Genomic DNA, 19,119 nt, shown 5'->3' with positions numbered 1-19,119 from the left:
GTGACCATGACGTATGAAAGGGTTAAACCAACTTAAAAGTGACTGAACTTAAAACTTTAACAAAACTCAAATAACCACTAGATGGACCATGTGTTTGTGGTTTATGCAGTCAAAAACATAATGTCCACACCATAGATGAATTTCAGGTGTTTTATTCTCTGATTGTCTTTTTCTTTTCTCATTTAATTAGCAGATTGCATCCAGCATTCAAAGATGTATACCGCCACCTGCTGTACTGGAGTATGTAATATCAGGGTTTAGTATGTCAGGTTACAGTCTTAATATAATAATAATAATAATAATAATAATAATAATAATAATAATAATAATTATTATTATTATTATTATTATTATTATTATAACTAAATATAAAGGTAGAGCTATAAATAATATCAGTATCAACATAACACTATATACATTAATTTATATCTTATCTATTATTCCTTTTTCCCTCAGAAGAAATACATAGAGCCTTATAACACTCTCCCATTTTATCATTTTTGCCTAATATTCCTTTTAAACTCCATCTCCCCTCTAATGTATAAATCCTATCACGCAATTCCTCCCTCATTGCATTACACTTATTACATTTCATGACGACATGCTCTACATTTTTGACTTCATTACAAACATCACATTTATTTGAAAAGCATTTATCCATTTAAAACACTGTTGCTCTTAGTCTCGTATGTCCCAACCTAATTCTTGCCACTGCCACTTCTTCTTTTCTGTTCTTGGTTTGAATACATTTTATATCAACTGATTTTTGTATATTATAGTTGTGCCTACCTCTTTTATCTGTGTCCCATTGTTTTTGCCATACAAACTGCTTTTTTAATTAAAGATTTGGCCTCATCTTTGCCAAGTGATATTTTTAATAAATTACCTTCTTTTAAGTTTAAAGCTCTTTTTGCTGCCTCGTCTGCTCTCTCGTTTCCTTCTATCCTCACATGTCCTGGAACCCAGCAAAATTTAACTGTGATTCCTAAGCTTTGAAGTCTTAATAATATGATATTAATTCTCAGCTTTTGCAGGCAAACAACACTTAACTCCTGTTTGCTGCCTCTCCTGCTCATCCTGTCATTCTGGCTGACTGACTGGGCCTGACTGGTAAAAAACTATATATCAGGTGCCAGCTGGTCTCCTTTGGTGCTGCCTATTTATGCCCAGGTGCCCACGGTCTAAACCAATAATTAAAAAAAAACAACAAAGTGTGCTGAATAATAGAGAATGAAAGCAGTTACCATGAAAGTAAAATAAAAAAGTATTCTAAATAAACAAACAAAAGCAAACAATCAAAAATAAACAATTAATAAAAAATACGAAATTACTAAACAAAAAAATGAATTAACTTGGAAGAAAAAACTAAATGGACGAATAGCTCACTGACTGTCACACATAACTTTGATAAGAGAAAGAAAGAAAATGTGTTTCATTTGATGGAGTCACAGAAAAGAAATGTGGAAGATAACCAAGTTCTAACTGAGAAATCAAAAGATTAAGGTAAAACTAGTAACATCTGACACACCACAGTCTGTAAAAAGAAATTATTTATGCAAATAATGAACAAGATAAGTTTAGAAACAGCTGTAGCTGTGCTTAATGATGACTAACCTGTACTCACTGACTACTGTACAAACCATTCAGTCTAAACCAGTAATTAACCACCATTAACCTTAATTCTATAGTCTCAATTGCTTCATTTTTAACAGATGATGAAGCCCCGCAGTTCAGCAGGGCAACAAAAAATTAAATCAGTCTCTTATTGCTTCTCTGCACGGAAATCTTTAGTAAAAGGCGAAAGATTTATTCGATCTGTAGAGAAACCAGAGTGAACTGAAACCTCAGACTCTCAGTCCTGCAGCCCATTCTCCACCTCACCTCCCTCTGTTCCGGATCAACCAGACTCTGATCCATCTGATCTGATAAACGCGCACCAAAAATGATCCAACATGAAAATCAAAGCGACGGAGACGACGTGTCCCGATTTCAGTGACTGTCACACATAACCCTGATCAGAGACAGAAAGAAAATCATGTGTTTCATTTGATGGAGTCACAGAAAAGAAAATCTGAACATTTTAGAAATGATTGAACTATTACAGAAACGGAAAACGCATCACAATAGTCACAGCCATTTACATTCAGCGGTTCACACAGTTCAGTCACAGTTACGCACAAACATCACGCACAATTACAGCTGTTTAGAGCTCTGCGTTATTCATGAAACACAAACTGTAAAGGATTCTCTAAAGAATGTGTCAGTGCTTTACATCTAAAATACAAGTTTAGGGAATAGTTTAAACGAAAAAAAAAGAAAAAGAAAAACTGAGATTTAACTGAGAAATCAAAAGATTAAGATTTAAAAAATAACAGCTGACACATCACAGTCTGTAAGAATAAATTATTTATGCAAATAATGAATAACAGATTTATAAACAGCTGTAGCTGTGTGTCAACATTTAATTGTTTCACCAGATTTGATGGTTTAGTCAGTTTCCCCTACCCAAAAAGAGTTATGCTTTTCTTTCACATATTAAAGAATAAATTACATGAAAAAAAAAAAACACCCACTAACTAAAGTATAACTGAGATATCACCATTTTTGATAAGACAAATAACAGCTGACACATCACAGAATAAAGAATAAATTTATGCAGATAAAATATATATATATAGATTTATAAACAGCTGTATCTGTGCGTAATGGATGTGCGTAAAGATGACTAACCCGTACTCATTTATTACTATATATACACACACACACACTGTGAACTATTTAGTTTAAACCACTTATTTACGACCACAAACCTTATTTTAGTTTTTTTATACAGATGATTAAGCCCTGCAGTTTAAAAGGGCATCAAAAAATTAAATCGATCTCTTATTGTTTCTCTGCACGGAAATCTTTAGTAAAAGGCGAAAGATTTATTCGATCTGCAGAGAAACCAGAGTGAACTGAACCATCAGCCTCTCAGTCCTGCAGCCCATTCTCCACCTCACCTCCCTCTGTTCTGGATCAACCAGACTCTGAGCCAGACTGAGTTCAGGTCTGGATCTCAGACATTTACATAAAAAAGCGCATCACAACGACCACTGTTACGCACAACCATTACGTCATCAATTCCACAATGACAAAAGATTTTCTACCATTGATAAACATATGACATACGGGTTTATAGACTAGTTAACAGAAACCAACAGAAAACAGGTTAAAACTCTGACAAAATGTAATAAAATATGACTGCCCATTATATCTTTGTTACTTTGTCTCTGCTCTGGTTCACACACTGGTCATATGGACAGATATGATCAATATTTCATTCGATCATTTTGACTTAAAACCCTGACAGTGGCTGAAGGTGTGAAACCCTGGTTGATATTAGATTCAATAACTGGATCTAAAAGTGGAGAGAATAAGGTTATTAGCCTTTAAAACTGATTACAGAACAAAGAAGTTCACAAGAGCGCAAACAGTAGACAAGGGAGCGGTTCTAGAGTTTTGGTTTGTGACAGTAGAATTATTTTATACTCAGTGACATACGGGTTTATAGACTAGTTAACAGAAACCAACAGAAAACAGGTTAAAACTGACAAAATGTACGACTGCAACTGTAAAATGTGAGAGAGGGCTTTATTTATTAGTATTTTCCATATTTATAAAATTTTTCATTTAGTTGAATACATGTATTTGTGTATGATTTTCAGTGCAAAGTTGAAAGAATGGAAGGAGAGGAAAGAGTGTAAGATCAGGAAGAACCAGGTAAGAAAACAGACAGCGAACAGTGGCAAAACAGTAAGTGTTAAACTGAGAAAGAAAAACATTCCATTCACAATATAATTTTATTTATACACCATGGAAGTCATGTGTTCTCTCCACATTAAATGTTTTCCACAAGTACATGTACATTTAACATATATCAGTGACTTCATTCTAAACAGGACATCTTCAGTCCATTTTCCTCATATACTATATACTTTAGTATTTGTTTCATTTCATTATCTCTATCTAAATGAGTTGTCTTCCTCCAGAAATTAGGTTTACTGAATATGTCTGCTAGGATTCCAATCCAGTCCTCCTTTACTGTGAATCAGCATTTAATTATCTTTCACCAGATTTGATGGTTTAGTCACAGTTTGCCCTACCCAAAAAGAGTTATGCTTTTCTTCCACAAGATTAGGAATCGTTGACATGAAAAAAAAACACTAAGGTCTAACTGAGATATCCCAATTTTTGATAAAAGAAGTACAGCTGTACATAAAGATAACTGACCTGTACTTACTGACTACTGTACTGTGTGAACCATTCAGTCTAAACCACTAACTAACCACCATTAAATTTAAGTCTGTAGTTTCGATTGTTTCATTTTTAACAGATGATGAAGCCCCGCAGTTCAGCAGGGGAACAAAAAATTATATCAGCCTCTTATTGTTTCTCTGTACGGAAATCTTTAGTAAAAGGCGAAAGATTTATTCGATCTGCAGAGAAACCAGAGTGAACTGAAACCTCAGACTCTCAGTCCTGCAGCCCATTCTCCACCTCACCTCCCTCTGTTCCGGATCAACCAGACTCTGATCCAGACTGAGTTCAGGTCTGGATCTCACAGATATTTACATAAAAAAGCGCATCACAACGACCACCGTTACGCACAACTATTACGTCATCAATTCCACAAGGACAAAAGATTTTCTACCATTGATAAACATATGACATACGGGTTTATAGACTAGTTAACAGAAACCAACAGAAAACAGGTTAAAACTCTGACAAAATGTAATAAAATATGACTGCCCATTGTATCTTTGTTACTTTGACTCTGCTCTGGTTCACACACTGGTCATATGGACAGATATGATCAATATTTCATTCGATCACTTTGACTTAAAACCCTGACAGTGGCTGAAGGTGGGAAATTCTGGTCAATATCAGATTTGATAACTGGATCAAAAGTGGAGAGAATAAGGTTTAATGACCACGAAAACTAATTACTGAGCAAAAGTTGTTCTAAAGACTGCAAATATTAGACAATACAAGCGTTCCTGAATTTCTGTTCGAGATATTGAATCAACCGTTCCGTGTAAGACACACTGGAATTATTTTATATTCAACAGATGATGAAGCCTCGCAGTTCAGCAGGACATCAAAAAATTAAACAAATCTCTTAATGTTTCTCTGCACGGAAATCTTTAGTAAAAGGCGAAAGATTTATTCGATCTGTAGAGAAACCAGAGTGAACTGAAACCTCAGACTCTCAGTCCTGCAGCCCATTCTCCACCTCACCTCCCTCTATTCCGGATCAACCAGACTGATCCATCTGATCTGATAAACGCGCACCAGAAAGGATCCAACAGGAAAATCAAAGCGACGGAGACAACGTGTCCCGATTTCAGTGACTGTCACACATAACCCTGATCAGAGACAGAAAGAAAATCATGTGTTTCATTTGATGGAGTCACAGAAAAGAAAATGTGAACATTTTAGAAATGATTGAACTATTACAGAAACGGAAAACGCATCACAATAGTCACAGTCATTTACATTCAGCGGTTCACACAGTTCAGTCACAGATACGCACAAACATTACGCACAATTACAGCTGTTTAGAGCTCTGCGTTATTCATGAAACACAAACTGTAAGCATGTGTCAGTGCTTCACATCTAAAACACAAGTTTAGAGATCGTTTAAACGAAAAAAAAAAGAAAAAGAAAAACTGAGATTTAACTGAGAAATCAAAAGATTAAGATTTAAAAAATAACAGCTGACACATCACAGTCTGTAAGAATAGATTATTTATGCAAATAATGAATAACAGATTTATAAACAGCTGTAGCTGTGTGTCAGCATTTAATTATCTATCACCAGATTTGATGGTTTAGTCAGTTTCCCCTACCCAAAAAGAGTTATGCTTTTCTTTCACAAATTAAAGAATAAATTACATGAAAAAAAAAACACCCACTAACTAAAGTATAACTGAGATATCACCATTTTTGATAAGACAAATAACAGCTGACACATCACAGAATAAAGAATAAATTATTTATGCAGATAAAAAAATATATAGATTTATAAACAGCTGTATCTGTGCGTAATGGACGTGCATAAGGATGACTGACCTGTACTCACTGACTACTATATATGTACACACACACTGTGTGAACCGTTCAGTCTAAATCACTTATTTACGACAACAAACCTTACTTTATTATTTTTATACAGATGATTAAGCCCTGCAGTTTAAAAGGGCATCAAAAAATTAAATCGATCTCTTACTGTTTCTCTGCACGGAAATCTTTAGTAAAAGGCGAAAGATTTATTCGATCTGCAGAGAAACCAGAGTGAACTGAAACCTCAGACTCTCAGTCCTGCAGCCCATTCTCCACCTCACCTCCCTCCGTTCCGGATCAACCAGACTCTGATCCAGACTGAGTTCAGGTCTGGATCTCACAGATATTTACATAAAAAAGGGCATCACAACGATCACCGTTACGCACAACCATTACGTCATCAATTCCACAATGACAAAAGATTTTCTACCATTGATAAACATATGACATACGGGTTTATAGACTAGTTAACAGGAACCAACAGAAAACAGGTTAAAACTGACAAACTGTAATAAAATATGACTGCCCATTGTATCTTTGTTACTTTGACTCGGCTCTGGTTCACACACTGGTCAAATGAACAGATATGATCAATATTTCATTCGATCGTTTTGACTTAAAACCCTGACAGTGGCTGAAGGTAGAACCCTGGTCAATATTTGATTTGATAACTGGATCAAAAGTGAAGAGAATAAAGTTTAATGACCACGAAAACTAATTACTGAGCAAAAGTTGTTCCAAAGATTGCAAATATTAGACAACACAAGCTTTCCTGAGTTTCGGTTCGAGACATTGAATCAACTATTCCGGGTAAGAAACACTAGAATTATTTTATATTCAACAGATGATGAAGTCCCGCAGTTCAGCAGGACATCAAAAAATTAAATCGATCTCTTATTGTTTCTCTGCACGGAAATCTTTAGTAAAAGGCGAAAGATTTATTCGATCTGTAGAGAAACCAGAGTGAACTGAAACCTCAGACTCTCAGTCCTGCAGCCCATTCTCCACCTCACCTCCCTCTGTTCTGGATCAACCAGACTCTGATCCATCTGATCTGATAAAGGCGCACCAGAAAGGATCCAACATGAAAATCAAAGCGACGGAGACGACGTGTCCCGATTTCAGTGACTGTCACACATAACCCTGATCAGAGACAGAGAGAAAATCATGAGTTTCATTTGATGGAGTCACAGAAAAGAAAATCTGAACATTTTAGAAATGATCGAACTATAACAGAAACGGAAAACGCATCACAATATTCAGTCATTTAGATTCAGCGGTTCACACAGTTCAGTCACAGTTACGCACAAACATTACGCACAATTACAGCTGTTTAGAGCTCTGCGTTATTCCTGAAACACAAACTGTAAAGGATTCTCTAAAGGATGTCAGTGCTTCACATCTAAAACTCAAGTTTAGGGATCGTTTAAATGATAAAAAGAAAAACAACCAAGATTTAACTGAGAAATCAAAATAAATATAAAATAAAAATAAATAAATACAGTCTACACAAAATCTAAGAGAAATGAGTGACTGACTGAGCACTGAGTCATAGAAAAACCAGATTTACATAATACTACAGCAAGTACCAACAACTGTTCACTCATAAACAATAATCTGAAGCACAGGCAAACACACCTGGCGGCTGTGTAGGTTACTGACTGCAGAAAGCAAGATATACAAAACAGACTACTTTAAGAGCATGGGCTACTGATAAAAAATATTAAAAAAAAAAAAAAAAAAAGAACGGATATATGTTTTTAAGAGCATGGACTACTGATTAAAAATATTCAAGGAAAAGAACGGATATATGTTTCTTCAAACTACGGTGATGATGAGTAGGCCTAGGCCTGTTTATGCCCAGTCTGAGAGTGATGTGATGTGGGACAGAAAATGAACCATCTCCCTTCTCATTAAAAGTCCTTCTCTGATTGACAATAGAAACACTAACATTTTTTGTGATGAAAACAGCGGCCGAATACAACACAGACGAGTGAGTGTGCGACAGGTGACAGGAGTCTGAGCGGAGCTGTCCGCGGTGCTGAAAGGGACCCTTCACAGACTACTTTGTTACTGTCATTAATTTTCATAAACTTTTCAGAAGCATTTCCACCTTTATGTTTTTCACAAATCGCACTCTGAATTTACTGTTGTAGCAGGTGCATGGACCTTCCGTTGATGTTCCAAATGTGTTTTTGCATTCCAGGGTAACACTGATGAAAGTCTTCACCATCTCCTGTATGTCCAGCTGTTCCACAATGTCTGCGTGAGTGGGAGGTGCGTCAGTCTCTCGCAGTCATACTGCTCCTCAACCAGGTTTTAAGGTGTGTAACTGCTAAACTTCCCTCTGAGGAGGCAACAGATATCGGTTTACAAATGCATAGTTTCATTAGTTTTTCTGCTTCTTCAAAAAGTGTTCTGGTTTGGGGATGAAGTTCTGAAAGAACTGCAGCAACCTCCTGCACTGTCTGAAAGGGAGCAGTCACTGTGAAGACGTTTCCCAGCATCTGGAGCTGAAGATGGACTGGGCCCAGATCAAACTCCGTGGGGGGTGGGGAAGAGAGAGAGAGAGAGAGAGAGAGAGAGAGAGAGAGAGAGAGAGAGAGAGAGAGAGAGAGAGAGAGAGAGAGAGAGAGAGAGAGAGAGAGAGAGAGAGAGAGAGAGAGAGAGACTGTGCGTCCAGAACCAAAGGCGGCTTTTTGTTTGCAGCGTTGATAATAGTCATCTCCCTGAGTACAGCTACTCTCATTCCATCCTGGTCGAATCTCCTTCTGAGTTCGGCGCGAATCAGATCCACTGCTTCATAAAACTCCACTCTCCATCAGTCCAGACTGAGTTCAGGTCTGGATCTCACAGACATTTACATAAAAAAGCGCATCACAATGATCACCGTTACGCACAACCATTACGTCATCAATTCCACAATGACAAAAGATTTTCTACCATTGATAAACATATGACATACGGGTTTATAGACTAGTTAACAGAAACCAACAGAAAACAGGTTAAAACGCTGACAAAATGTAATAAAATATGACTGCCCATTGTATCCTTGTTACTTTAACTCTGCTCTGGTTCCAGAATTTTAGTTTGAGATAGTGAACCTTCTGTTCACTAAACACTAGAATTATTTTATATTAACAGATGATGAAGCCCTGCGTTTCAACAGGGCATCAAAAAATTAAGTTGATCCCTTACTGTTTCTCTGCACGGAAATCTTTAGTAAAAGGCGAAAGATTTATTCGATCTGCAGAGAAACCAGAGTGAACTGAAACCTCAGACTCTCAGTCCTGCAGCCCATTCTCTACCTCACCTCCCTCTGTTCTGGATCAACCAGACTCTGATCCAGACTGAGTTCAGGTCTGGATCTCACAGACATTTATATAAAAAAGCGCATCACAACGATCACCGTTACGCACAACCATTACGTCATCAATTCCACAATGGCAAAAGATTTTCTACCACTGATAAACATATGACATACGGGTTTATAGACTAGTTAACAGAAACCAACAGAAAACAGGTTAAAACTCTGACAAAATGTGATCAAATATGGCTGACTATTGTATCTTTGTTACTTTGTCTCTGCTCTGTTCACACACTGGTCAAATGGACAGATATGATCAATATTTCATTCGATCATTTTGACTTAAAACCCTGACAGTGGCTGAAGGTGTGAAACCCTGGTTAATATTAGATTCAGTGACTGGATCTAAAAGTGAAGAGAATAAGGTTTTTAGCCTTAAAAACTGATTACAGAACAGAGAAGTTCCCAAGAGTGCCAATATTAGACACTCCAGTGGCTCCAGAATTTTGGTTTGAGACAGTGAACCTTCTGTTCACCAGACTTGTTTCATATTAACAGATGATGAAGCCCTGCATTTCAACAGGGCATCAAAAAATTAAGTTGATCCCTTACTGTTTCTCTGCACGGAAATCTTTAGTAAAAGGCGAAAGATTTATTCGATCTGTAGAGAAACCAGAGTGAACTGAAACCTCAGACTCTCAGTCCTGCAGCCCATTCTCCACCTCACCTCCCTCTGTTCTGGATCAACCAGACTCTGATCCATCTGATCTGATAAACGCGCACCAAAAATGATCCAACATGAAAATCAAAGCGACGGAGACGACGTGTCCCGATTTCACTGATTGTCACACATAACCCTGATCAGAGACAGAAAGAAAATCATGAGTTTCATTTGATGGAGTCACAGAAAAGAAAATGTGAACATTTTAGAAATGATCGGACCATAACAGAAACGGAAAACGCATCACAATAGTCACAGTCATTTACATTCAGCGGTTCACACAGTTCAGTCACAGTTACGCACAAACATTACGCACAATTACAGCTGTTTAGAGCTCTGCGTTATTCCTGAAACACAAACTGTAAAGGATTCTCTAAAGAATGTATCTCTAAAGAATGCTTTACATCTAAAATACAAGTTTAGGGATCGTTTAAACGAAAAAAAAGAGAAACTAAGATTTAACAAAGAAATCAAAATATTAAGATTTTAAAAATAACAGCTGACACATCACAGTCTGTAAGAATAAATTATTTATGCAAATAATGAATAATAAAGATTTATAAACAGCTGTAACTGTGTGTCAACATTTAATTATCTTTCACCAGATTTGATGGTTTAGTCAGTTTCCCCTACCCAAAAAGAGTTATGCTTTTCTTTCACAGAGTGGAGACCTTCTAGACGTTTGAGGGGGTGAAGAAGGTCCACCATCCTGGTCATTACAGGAGGGTGATCTGGGTGAGGCATGATGAGATGAAGGGGGTGGGTCCTGAAACTTCTGTGGTCCAGAAGATTTTGAAGATTTGTCTTCAGGCTGAGGCCGAGGCTGAGGCTGTCTCATCCCAAGGTTTCTGCTTGGTTCTGCCTCCCAGCCAGCATGTCCATGTGGGCCCCAGAAAGGTTACAGCTGGGCTGCAACAAAATGGGCCCCATGTGGGTTTGTCTGCAGTTTCCACGGTGTCCCCACAGGTGTTTTCACCCATATCAGAATCAGAATGTCTTTATTGTCATTGTAGCAAGTAAAATGAAAGTGAGGTATAGCTCTCAGGTTTAGTGCAAGAATTTACACAGACAACAAATATCAGTAAAACAACAACACATATCAGTAAAAGGCCCAGTTATTTACATTAAAAAAATAAAAAGTATTGCAAACTAAGATATCTGCAAAACATAGAATTTAAGTAGTGCAAATTACATGAGAAGTAGTTCAAATGACATAAAAGATAAATATCGTAGGACAAATGGTGTGAAGAATTAATAATAAGATATTCAGATCTCTGATTCGGATTCTGATATGGGCTAACACGTGTGGGATCACCATGGAAACTGTGGACAAGCCCAAATGGAACCCTTCTGAGGCCCACATGGACACGCTGGCTGGGCTTATTGTGTTGTTTTGGTTTCTCTTGTCGGTTATCCTTGTCCGAGGGAACATAGTGTATATTCAGAAAATAAAACAGGTGAACAGCCTCACTCCTGACCTGTTCAAGCAGAATCCATCTGTCTTTAAAAAAGTGCCTGCGGTCCCAGAAGAAGATGAAATTGTCTATGAAATGAACCTAATGTGTGGTACATGCAGCTGGCAGCCATGTACTAAATCTCTCCACTCGTCCTCTGATCAGAGGGAGCGGGCCACTGATTTATGTGGATAAAGCCTCATGTCTGACTATTAAATTATCTGAGAATATTGGAATATGCCGACTGCAATAGGACGCAGGAAAAGGCAATGAAATGAAGCATCGTTAGATAGATAGGTAAATATTTTAAAATATGTTTGTAGTTATTTAGAACATTTACATTTATTAAAGATTGTAATGTAAATTGTGTCTTTCATCACATGTCTAAGGGCCCCCATTTATAAGCTGAGGACTGCTTCTAGGGTGTCCTATTACAAAATGTACCTTGTAAATGAATTGTCAATTTTGACTGTTTGGAATAATTTTGTAATTGATTGATTGATTGATTGATTGATTGATTGATTGGTTGATTGACTGATTGATGAATATTCAGGCACCCAGACAGCTGATGGTATCCAACAGTTCAGTAAAGTCCTGTTTCAGCACCTCAGATTGTTATTTCTTAACATCATTTGATCCCACATGCAGTATGAGGTTTTCCACAGTTGGGTGTGCATCCATGATTTGTGTAATTTTCTCTCTCACATCTGATACCATGTCCTCGGTAAAGCACAGTACCTTTGTGCGTTTGCCACACATGTTCCTCACGTCTTTCATAACAAAGTCACCAACAATCAGAATCTGTGGCCCAGTTGTTTGCTTTCCCCGTCGCCTTTTACTTTCTGAATTGTTCTTTGGTCTTACCCTGTTGTGTGCAGAGTTCATCCAGGTCATCAGATGTAAATCCAGAATCCTGCAGCAATGGAGCAAGTCTGTTCCATAGTTGCATGTCTGGTTGTTGAGGAGGAGGCTTGTTGGTTTTTCTTTTGACAACTAGCCATGACTGCGTCTTGCTGGGACGTGGGGGTTGTGTCGGTAGTGGATCTGGAGGGCAGTGCAGGCCAGCTGGTCACGTCGCTAATCTCAGCAGACTGGGCTCTACCTGTTACTCGTCCTCCCTTCTCTCTGTGTGATGATTTACTCTTTAGTTTTGCACCAAGAGCGTTCCAGGGATTACCTTGTACTCTGTCCTCCTGTTCCTTCCCAGTTATGTTTGTGCTAATTAGCTGCATGTGAGCAAGATAGGGGACAGAGGAGGCATCTTGCTGTTAGTTAGATTTGACATGTGAGTAGTGTAGTGGCAAAATTATCTGTCACTTATGTAACTGTCAGACCCAGGTCACTTAGGCCGCTCATATCTGTCATTTGTGTGACTCCTATCTAACTAGGCATACTCATATCATTATATAACTTGAGTGCCTCTTACTTTAAACCTCTTCTATTCTCTCTGCACTGCAAATTTGAAAATACAAATTTAACACCCTCAGAGTTAGTGTTCAGACAAACTCTTTAAGTGTAAAATATTAACACCACAGTTCATTAATTAGTGACACCAACAAAGTTAACTATTCAACACGGCACCAGTATTCAAGTAGCATTCTGTGGTGTTAAATGTAAATTTAACTAGGGTTTACTATACTACTCATAAGGTGTACATTGTCCACTAGGATTAACACTGTTAGTTAAAATGTACAGTCTGTTAGTGTTAAGTCTAACCATCCACCACACATGTACAATAATCACTCCAAAAAGTACTGCAATAAAAAAAAAAAAAATTTTTCTTTAACAGAGCTCCTAATGCAGATCTGCTCCAGGTGTGACAGGTGCCAGCAGGTGAAGCTGATAATGAGTCTGAGGGAGGGGTCTGTGGCAACGCAGGACTGCACCATGACACTTACTGTTTGTTCAATAGCTTTGCTCTCAACTCTTGTATGAATTGTATGAATTACCTCAGACTACAATGCAAGAAGCCGTCGAGCTAAAATTAGCATGTTCGACGTTCTAAGTTTGCAGCAAGAGCTAATTTTAGCAGCTGGTTAGCAAGCTGGTCCGAACAGAAATATACACATTATGATACTGAGAGCTGACAGAAAAGTTCCTTCCAGCCTAATAAATAGCCTTATTTCAGAAGCAAAATGGTACTTATACGACGCCTCATATGACATCCATGAGCACACTGGTCTTCTCTGTTGCTCTGTCCAGAAATCAACACCCATTATGGTGTTCAGTCATGCTCCTCAACACCTGGTAAATGTACCCCAAAAAAGGACACCATCAAAGACACAAGCTGACGCTGCGAGTGTTAGTTTTCATGGATCAAACATTATATTAACTCTGAATGGTGTTAAATACAAGTAACACTGAAAAATCAACACTGGCAGATTTGCTGTATGTAGATTAGGCTTCTGTCTTTTGTGGGCCACACTGACGTGGCACTGACAAGATCATAAAAATCTTGAAATATGGTAATAGCCACCCTAATCTACCACAAAATGTAGACCCGGTAATTATTAAAGATCCAGGAGCCGTTGCCCATAAATTTCTTGCAGAGAATAATAGGAACATTGGCAGAAAAATGCAAACAAAGGGGCAGCAAAGTGTCAAGCATCAGTAGAGCAGGAAGAAAGAGTTGAACATTTTGGGGGATGGACTTAAACTGCACAGAACAACTGTGGAAAATAGATACAGGAGTAGTTGGTTTTGTCTGTGAACAGTGAACAGGTGTGAACCCCAACCAGCAACAGAATCACAACTAGTGAGTGATTAAACGTCCACAAAGTCAATCAGAAGTAGTATCCAAACAGAAACCACATCCTTGTGGACCTCCACTAGTTTAACTTCACACCTCGTGGTAGACTGAGGTTCTGTAAATTCACTGTTTTGTGAAGGTGGTACATGAGAGCACACTTCTTTACTCTGAGGACAACAAAACACAACTTTCAGTCTGGTGTTTGTCTTCACATCTGGACTCTATTGAGCCAGAGATGGAGGTTTTTAAGTCTGATGTTCTTGTTAGAAGAAGTCAGTGGTGCTGGTTCAGACACTGTTTCTTCTTCTCATCTGATGCTGAGGTACTTTTTGGTTCAGATGTTGATGATTCGCATCTGCGCTGACAATAGGAGAGAGCAGAGGATGACCAGAATCTGTTTGTACATTGATAACACACAAACTGTTTTGGTGTGTTATGACACTGATTGTCTAGGGTCTTACTTTTTGAACAGCTGTTCAGTTTTTCTCTTTTGTGGAAATGCTTGACATGTTCATGTTTGGTACATTGTGAACCTGTGATAAAAGATCTGTCACAGAATCAGCATTGGTCCAGATTCTCTCCAATATGGGTCTGTTGGTGACATTTGTAAGAGTAAGATGACCAGAACATCTTTGCGCACTTATCACAGGGGTACATCATCTTCTTGTGGTGAACATGATGGTGAGAATGTAATGCAGACAAGGCTCTGAAAGTCTTCCCACACTGGTCACAGCAATATGGTCTGTCTCCAGTGTGGATGCGTTGGTGGATTTTTAAATGACTCTTTATGGTGAAAGTCTTTTCACACTGGTCACAGTCATATGGTCTTTCTCCAGTGTGGCTACGTTGGTGGATTTTTAAATCACTTATACTGATGAAAGTCTTCCCACACTGGTCACAGTCGAATGGCCTTTCTCTAGTGTGGATGAGTCGGTGCCTTTTTAAGTTACCTGCTGTGGTGAAAGTCTTCCCATGCTGGTCACAGTCGTGTAATCTTTCTCCAGTGTGGATGCGTTGGTGGATTTTTAAGCTACTTGCTGTGGTGAAAGCCTTCCCACACTGGGCACAGTGAAATGGTCTTTCTCCAGTGTGGATGCGTTGGTGCCTTTTTAAGTCCCTTGCTGTGGTGAAAGCCTTCCCACACTGGGCACAGTGAAATGGTCTTTCTCCACTGTGGATGCGTTGGTGCCTTTCTAAGTCCCTTGCTGTGGTGAAAGCCTTCCCGCACTGGGCACAGTCATATGGTCTTTCTCCACTGTGGATGCGTTGGTGGATTTTTAAATTACTCTTTTGGGTAAAAGCTTTTCCACACTGGTCACAGTTGAATGGTTTTTCTCCAGTGTGGATGCGTTGGTGCCTTTTTAAGTCCCTTGCTGTGGTGAAAGCCTTCCCACACTGGTCACAGGTGGGTCTTCCATCCATGTTTGCTGGAATCAGGTGAGCTTGGTCTTCTTCCAGATAGGACTTTTAAGTTCCAGTTAAAATCCACCTTTGGCTTCTTTCTGCATCAAAACATCGAGAAACAGAAGAGGTGGTCACTGAAAAGCAATGGAACATAACAGGAGAAACTCATCTGTTTGGAACCAGATTAAGCAGACAGACAAAATTAACTAGTAAGGCAATGGATAGAACATTTTCAAGACAACCAAGATTTGATGGTTTCTCCTTCAGAGATGTGTATGAGACCAGAAAATAACAAATAATAACAGAAATATTGAAAGATGTTGAACATTTTAGGTTCTCCAGTGTTGTTGTACAGTCACAAAACACTGCACATAACTGTTTACTTTTCTCACTGAAACTAAATTAGGTAAATTAAATGCATTATAGCCCAAGTGCTGAGAACTGGCTGCAAAGGCCCTAGTGTATCTGTAATGTTCTCTGTTAGGCCCTCTCATTCACACACATAGTGAGGAGAGGGCCTTTGCCTGCAGTTCATTTGTTTTTTATTCATCTGCCACCACTTTAAACTCGAATTTGACCCCCTCACCAAGCTTAAAAACTCATCAAATTTGGCACACATATCATGTCAGCCAAAAAATTGGATAAAATGTAAAATTTAACCCCATATGTGCCAAAATGTGCTTTCTAGTGCCACCTAGACACACAAAAATGGCCCTAACAACCAGTAGGAATTTCATAGAGACATGAAATAAATGCCAAAATTTTTGTCTCATTGAGACTGACAAATCAAATGTTGACACCCATGAGCTAACTCCAACAGGAAGTTCTCAATTTGCCTTTTAAAGTAAAACGTAAAAAAAAATATATCTCCTCCCAGGGCGAAGGTTATTATTATTATTATTTTTTTTTTTTTTTATTTTTATTTTTATTTTTTTTTTTTTAAAGCTTTGCAGGAAATTTTGAGGGCCTGAGTATGTGTGAAAACTCAATATTCTTATTCTGCATTTGAAAACTGATGCAGATTCAACAATTTACAAGTGAGTTCTAACAATTTCTTGTGTCATGATAAAACCTCAAACCTCATCATGCTGGTACAAACACTGGACGTCATGGAAGGTCATCAATGTGGACTTACAAAATCATCCACTTGTTATGGTTTTCTGACTAAATTTAAGTTGGATGTGTTCAACGTGCACATCAAAATGCCAAAACATGTCATTTTTTATTACCAACAGGTGATGCTATGAGTCAGATTCAATATTGTCATGTCATTATGTTCAGGGTGTGACTCTTATCAAACGTGAAGTTTGGTGCTGACTGTTGAGTTATAAGACTTTCATTTTTCTTGACACGGCAACAAAATTGTGACTATCCAGACACTGAAGAATCCACGGAGGCTGTTAGGGCATTTTCACACTGCGTACCCGAGTCCATATCCGAGTACGTTGGACCCCAAAGTCCACTTAATTTTATCAATGCAAATGCAAACGTTCTGTGCGTGAGTACTGAAGCCAAGTCCAGCTGAGAAGGTAGTCCTGGGTACAGACGACTCCAGAACGGTACGTTGCAGTGCAAAAGTGATCCGTACCCGAGACCGGACGTGACCTAATCACCGCTCCGACAACAGAAATGACCTAATCACCACGAGACCAAAGATGGCACTCCTGTTGTCTCTTGAAAAAGAGGTCCTTTGGAGTGAACAGGGCTCTCCACCGCATAATCTACGATACTGTGGTGGTCTCTGCAGTCCTCTTTGTCATCATGGGTAGTGGGCAGTACGGACAGAGACAGGAAGAGACTCAGTAAACTGATAAAGAGAGCCAACTCTGTCCTAGGCTGTCCCCTGGACTCCACTGAGGAGGTGGCGGACAGAAGGATGTTGACAAAGCTGACATCCATCATGGACAGCCCCTCCCACCCCCTGCACCACACTGAGGCCCTGAGCAGCTCCTTCAGCACCAGACTTTTACAGCCCCTGTGCAAGAAGGAGCGCTTCCCCAGGTCATTCCTCCCCACAGCCATCAGACTGTATAACAGTACACAGTGACACCCCCCCCCACCACCACCACCACCACCACCACCATATCACATCATGTATATGCACAATCACTATGTAAATATGGAAATATCTTTAAATTTTATACTTAAATTTTTATACTTTGAGAAAGTTTGTTTCTACCTGCCTTTCCTCTGCGCTGGTGTTTTGCATATTGCTGCTGTGAACTGTTAAATTTCCCCATGGTGGGGTAATTAAAAAGCCTCGTATCCGCACGGCACAGGCTCACTTTATCGACTGAACCATTCAGTGATATATCAGGGACAACAAAGGTTGCTTCTTTTTGCCTCAAAATATCATGTTAACTTGTCACAAATGAAGTCTTTATTTTTATGTTTGCTTTTCAATAAAATGTATTAATTTTTAACCATGTAAATTGATATGTAATATAATGTACATTATATTATCAGGGGCCTTACAAGACATAATTCATTCTTTCTCTCTCACATAAATATGTTGTCCTCTCACATACATATATTCTCCAGTCAAGTATTATAATGTAAGAAAAGAATAAATGTGTGTGAGAGTGACAATATATGTGTGTAAGAAAGAACAGTGAAAATGGAAGGCAGATCTTTTGACGCGCCGTGATTGGCTGAGGAGCGGAGGGTCACGTTCAGGTCCTGACCATTGACAGTAAAAGACTACAGTCCTGACCGAGCATGGAAGGAGGTAACGAGGTGCTAGTACTGCAGCAAGCAATAGGAGTATTAAAAATATCCTCTCATCCCCTGAAACTGTCACATCTCTGTCATTGTACCTTGTGCAGCACTGACCTCCAGATGCAGCAGAAGTTACACACAGCTCGGTGGAAGAAGAAGCAGCAGGGACACATGCACAAACTGGAGGAGCGGTCTTTGCAATGTCAAATCCAGACACATTTTGGCAATTGGAGCATGAGGTCTACTTCTGCTGCATCTGCACGGGTCAGCCATTTAACCATCACAATTACTCTGAAACTGTTTAATTAAGGTAAAAATGTTGTCTAGTTCCGCTTTAATGTAACCTATAGCCTCTATAACTCAATAGAAAAACAAACTGAAATCTTTTTTCTGATGAGTTTGCACATTTATAGCACAAATAACTTACAAAAATAAATTTTACAAAATACTGTAGCAGATGAATTAACATGTTCAGAACTGTTTTACCCAAGTAGCAGGTCACGATAAATTGTGTGTATGTAATTTTGAATTTCACAAAGACAACAAAATCAGGTGAACACAACACACTTGTAATTTCAAATTCACAGGTGGAAATGTTCATCTTCCCGACGACACGTGAAGGCAGCATGAGTGGGAACTACTTTCTCTTCCGCCTGTGGCA

General features: G+C 38.6%; 1 protein-coding gene and 8 non-coding genes across 9 annotated transcripts in view; all 9 read right to left on the bottom strand.

The window, feature by feature from the left end:
* The window catches only part of LOC115435634 (zinc finger protein 239-like), a 695,125-nt gene that overhangs the window by 673,108 nt on the left and 2,898 nt on the right, over window positions 1-19,119 (bottom strand). Inside the window, exon 2 of the mRNA XM_030158183.1 lies at window positions 14,852-15,838. Within this exon, the coding sequence (XP_030014043.1) occupies window positions 14,895-15,758 (864 nt within the window). The 5' untranslated portion in view covers window positions 15,759-15,838 and the 3' untranslated portion in view covers window positions 14,852-14,894. The remainder of the gene's footprint in view (window positions 1-14,851; window positions 15,839-19,119) is intronic.
* LOC115436480 (U5 spliceosomal RNA) lies at window positions 1,720-1,835 on the bottom strand. The gene has a single exon (XR_003937831.1). It is a non-coding gene; the product is annotated as a U5 spliceosomal RNA (small nuclear RNA).
* LOC115436472 (U5 spliceosomal RNA) lies at window positions 2,841-2,956 on the bottom strand. Its single transcript, XR_003937824.1, has one exon. It is a non-coding gene; the product is annotated as a U5 spliceosomal RNA (small nuclear RNA).
* On the bottom strand, window positions 4,384-4,498 carry LOC115436484 (U5 spliceosomal RNA). Its single transcript, XR_003937835.1, has one exon. It is a non-coding gene; the product is annotated as a U5 spliceosomal RNA (small nuclear RNA).
* Window positions 5,119-5,234, bottom strand: LOC115436483 (U5 spliceosomal RNA). Its single transcript, XR_003937834.1, has one exon. It is a non-coding gene; the product is annotated as a U5 spliceosomal RNA (small nuclear RNA).
* On the bottom strand, window positions 6,225-6,340 carry LOC115436474 (U5 spliceosomal RNA). Its single transcript, XR_003937826.1, has one exon. It is a non-coding gene; the product is annotated as a U5 spliceosomal RNA (small nuclear RNA).
* LOC115436479 (U5 spliceosomal RNA) lies at window positions 6,957-7,072 on the bottom strand. Its single transcript, XR_003937830.1, has one exon. It is a non-coding gene; the product is annotated as a U5 spliceosomal RNA (small nuclear RNA).
* LOC115436475 (U5 spliceosomal RNA) lies at window positions 9,257-9,372 on the bottom strand. The gene has a single exon (XR_003937827.1). It is a non-coding gene; the product is annotated as a U5 spliceosomal RNA (small nuclear RNA).
* On the bottom strand, window positions 9,978-10,093 carry LOC115436478 (U5 spliceosomal RNA). Its single transcript, XR_003937829.1, has one exon. It is a non-coding gene; the product is annotated as a U5 spliceosomal RNA (small nuclear RNA).

This window comes from Sphaeramia orbicularis, chromosome 16 (genome assembly GCF_902148855.1).
Source record: "Sphaeramia orbicularis chromosome 16, fSphaOr1.1, whole genome shotgun sequence".
Taxonomy (NCBI): Eukaryota; Metazoa; Chordata; class Actinopteri; order Kurtiformes; family Apogonidae; genus Sphaeramia; species Sphaeramia orbicularis.
Note: the sequence above shows the minus strand (reverse complement) of the source record. Positions and strands in the feature narration are given on the sequence as shown.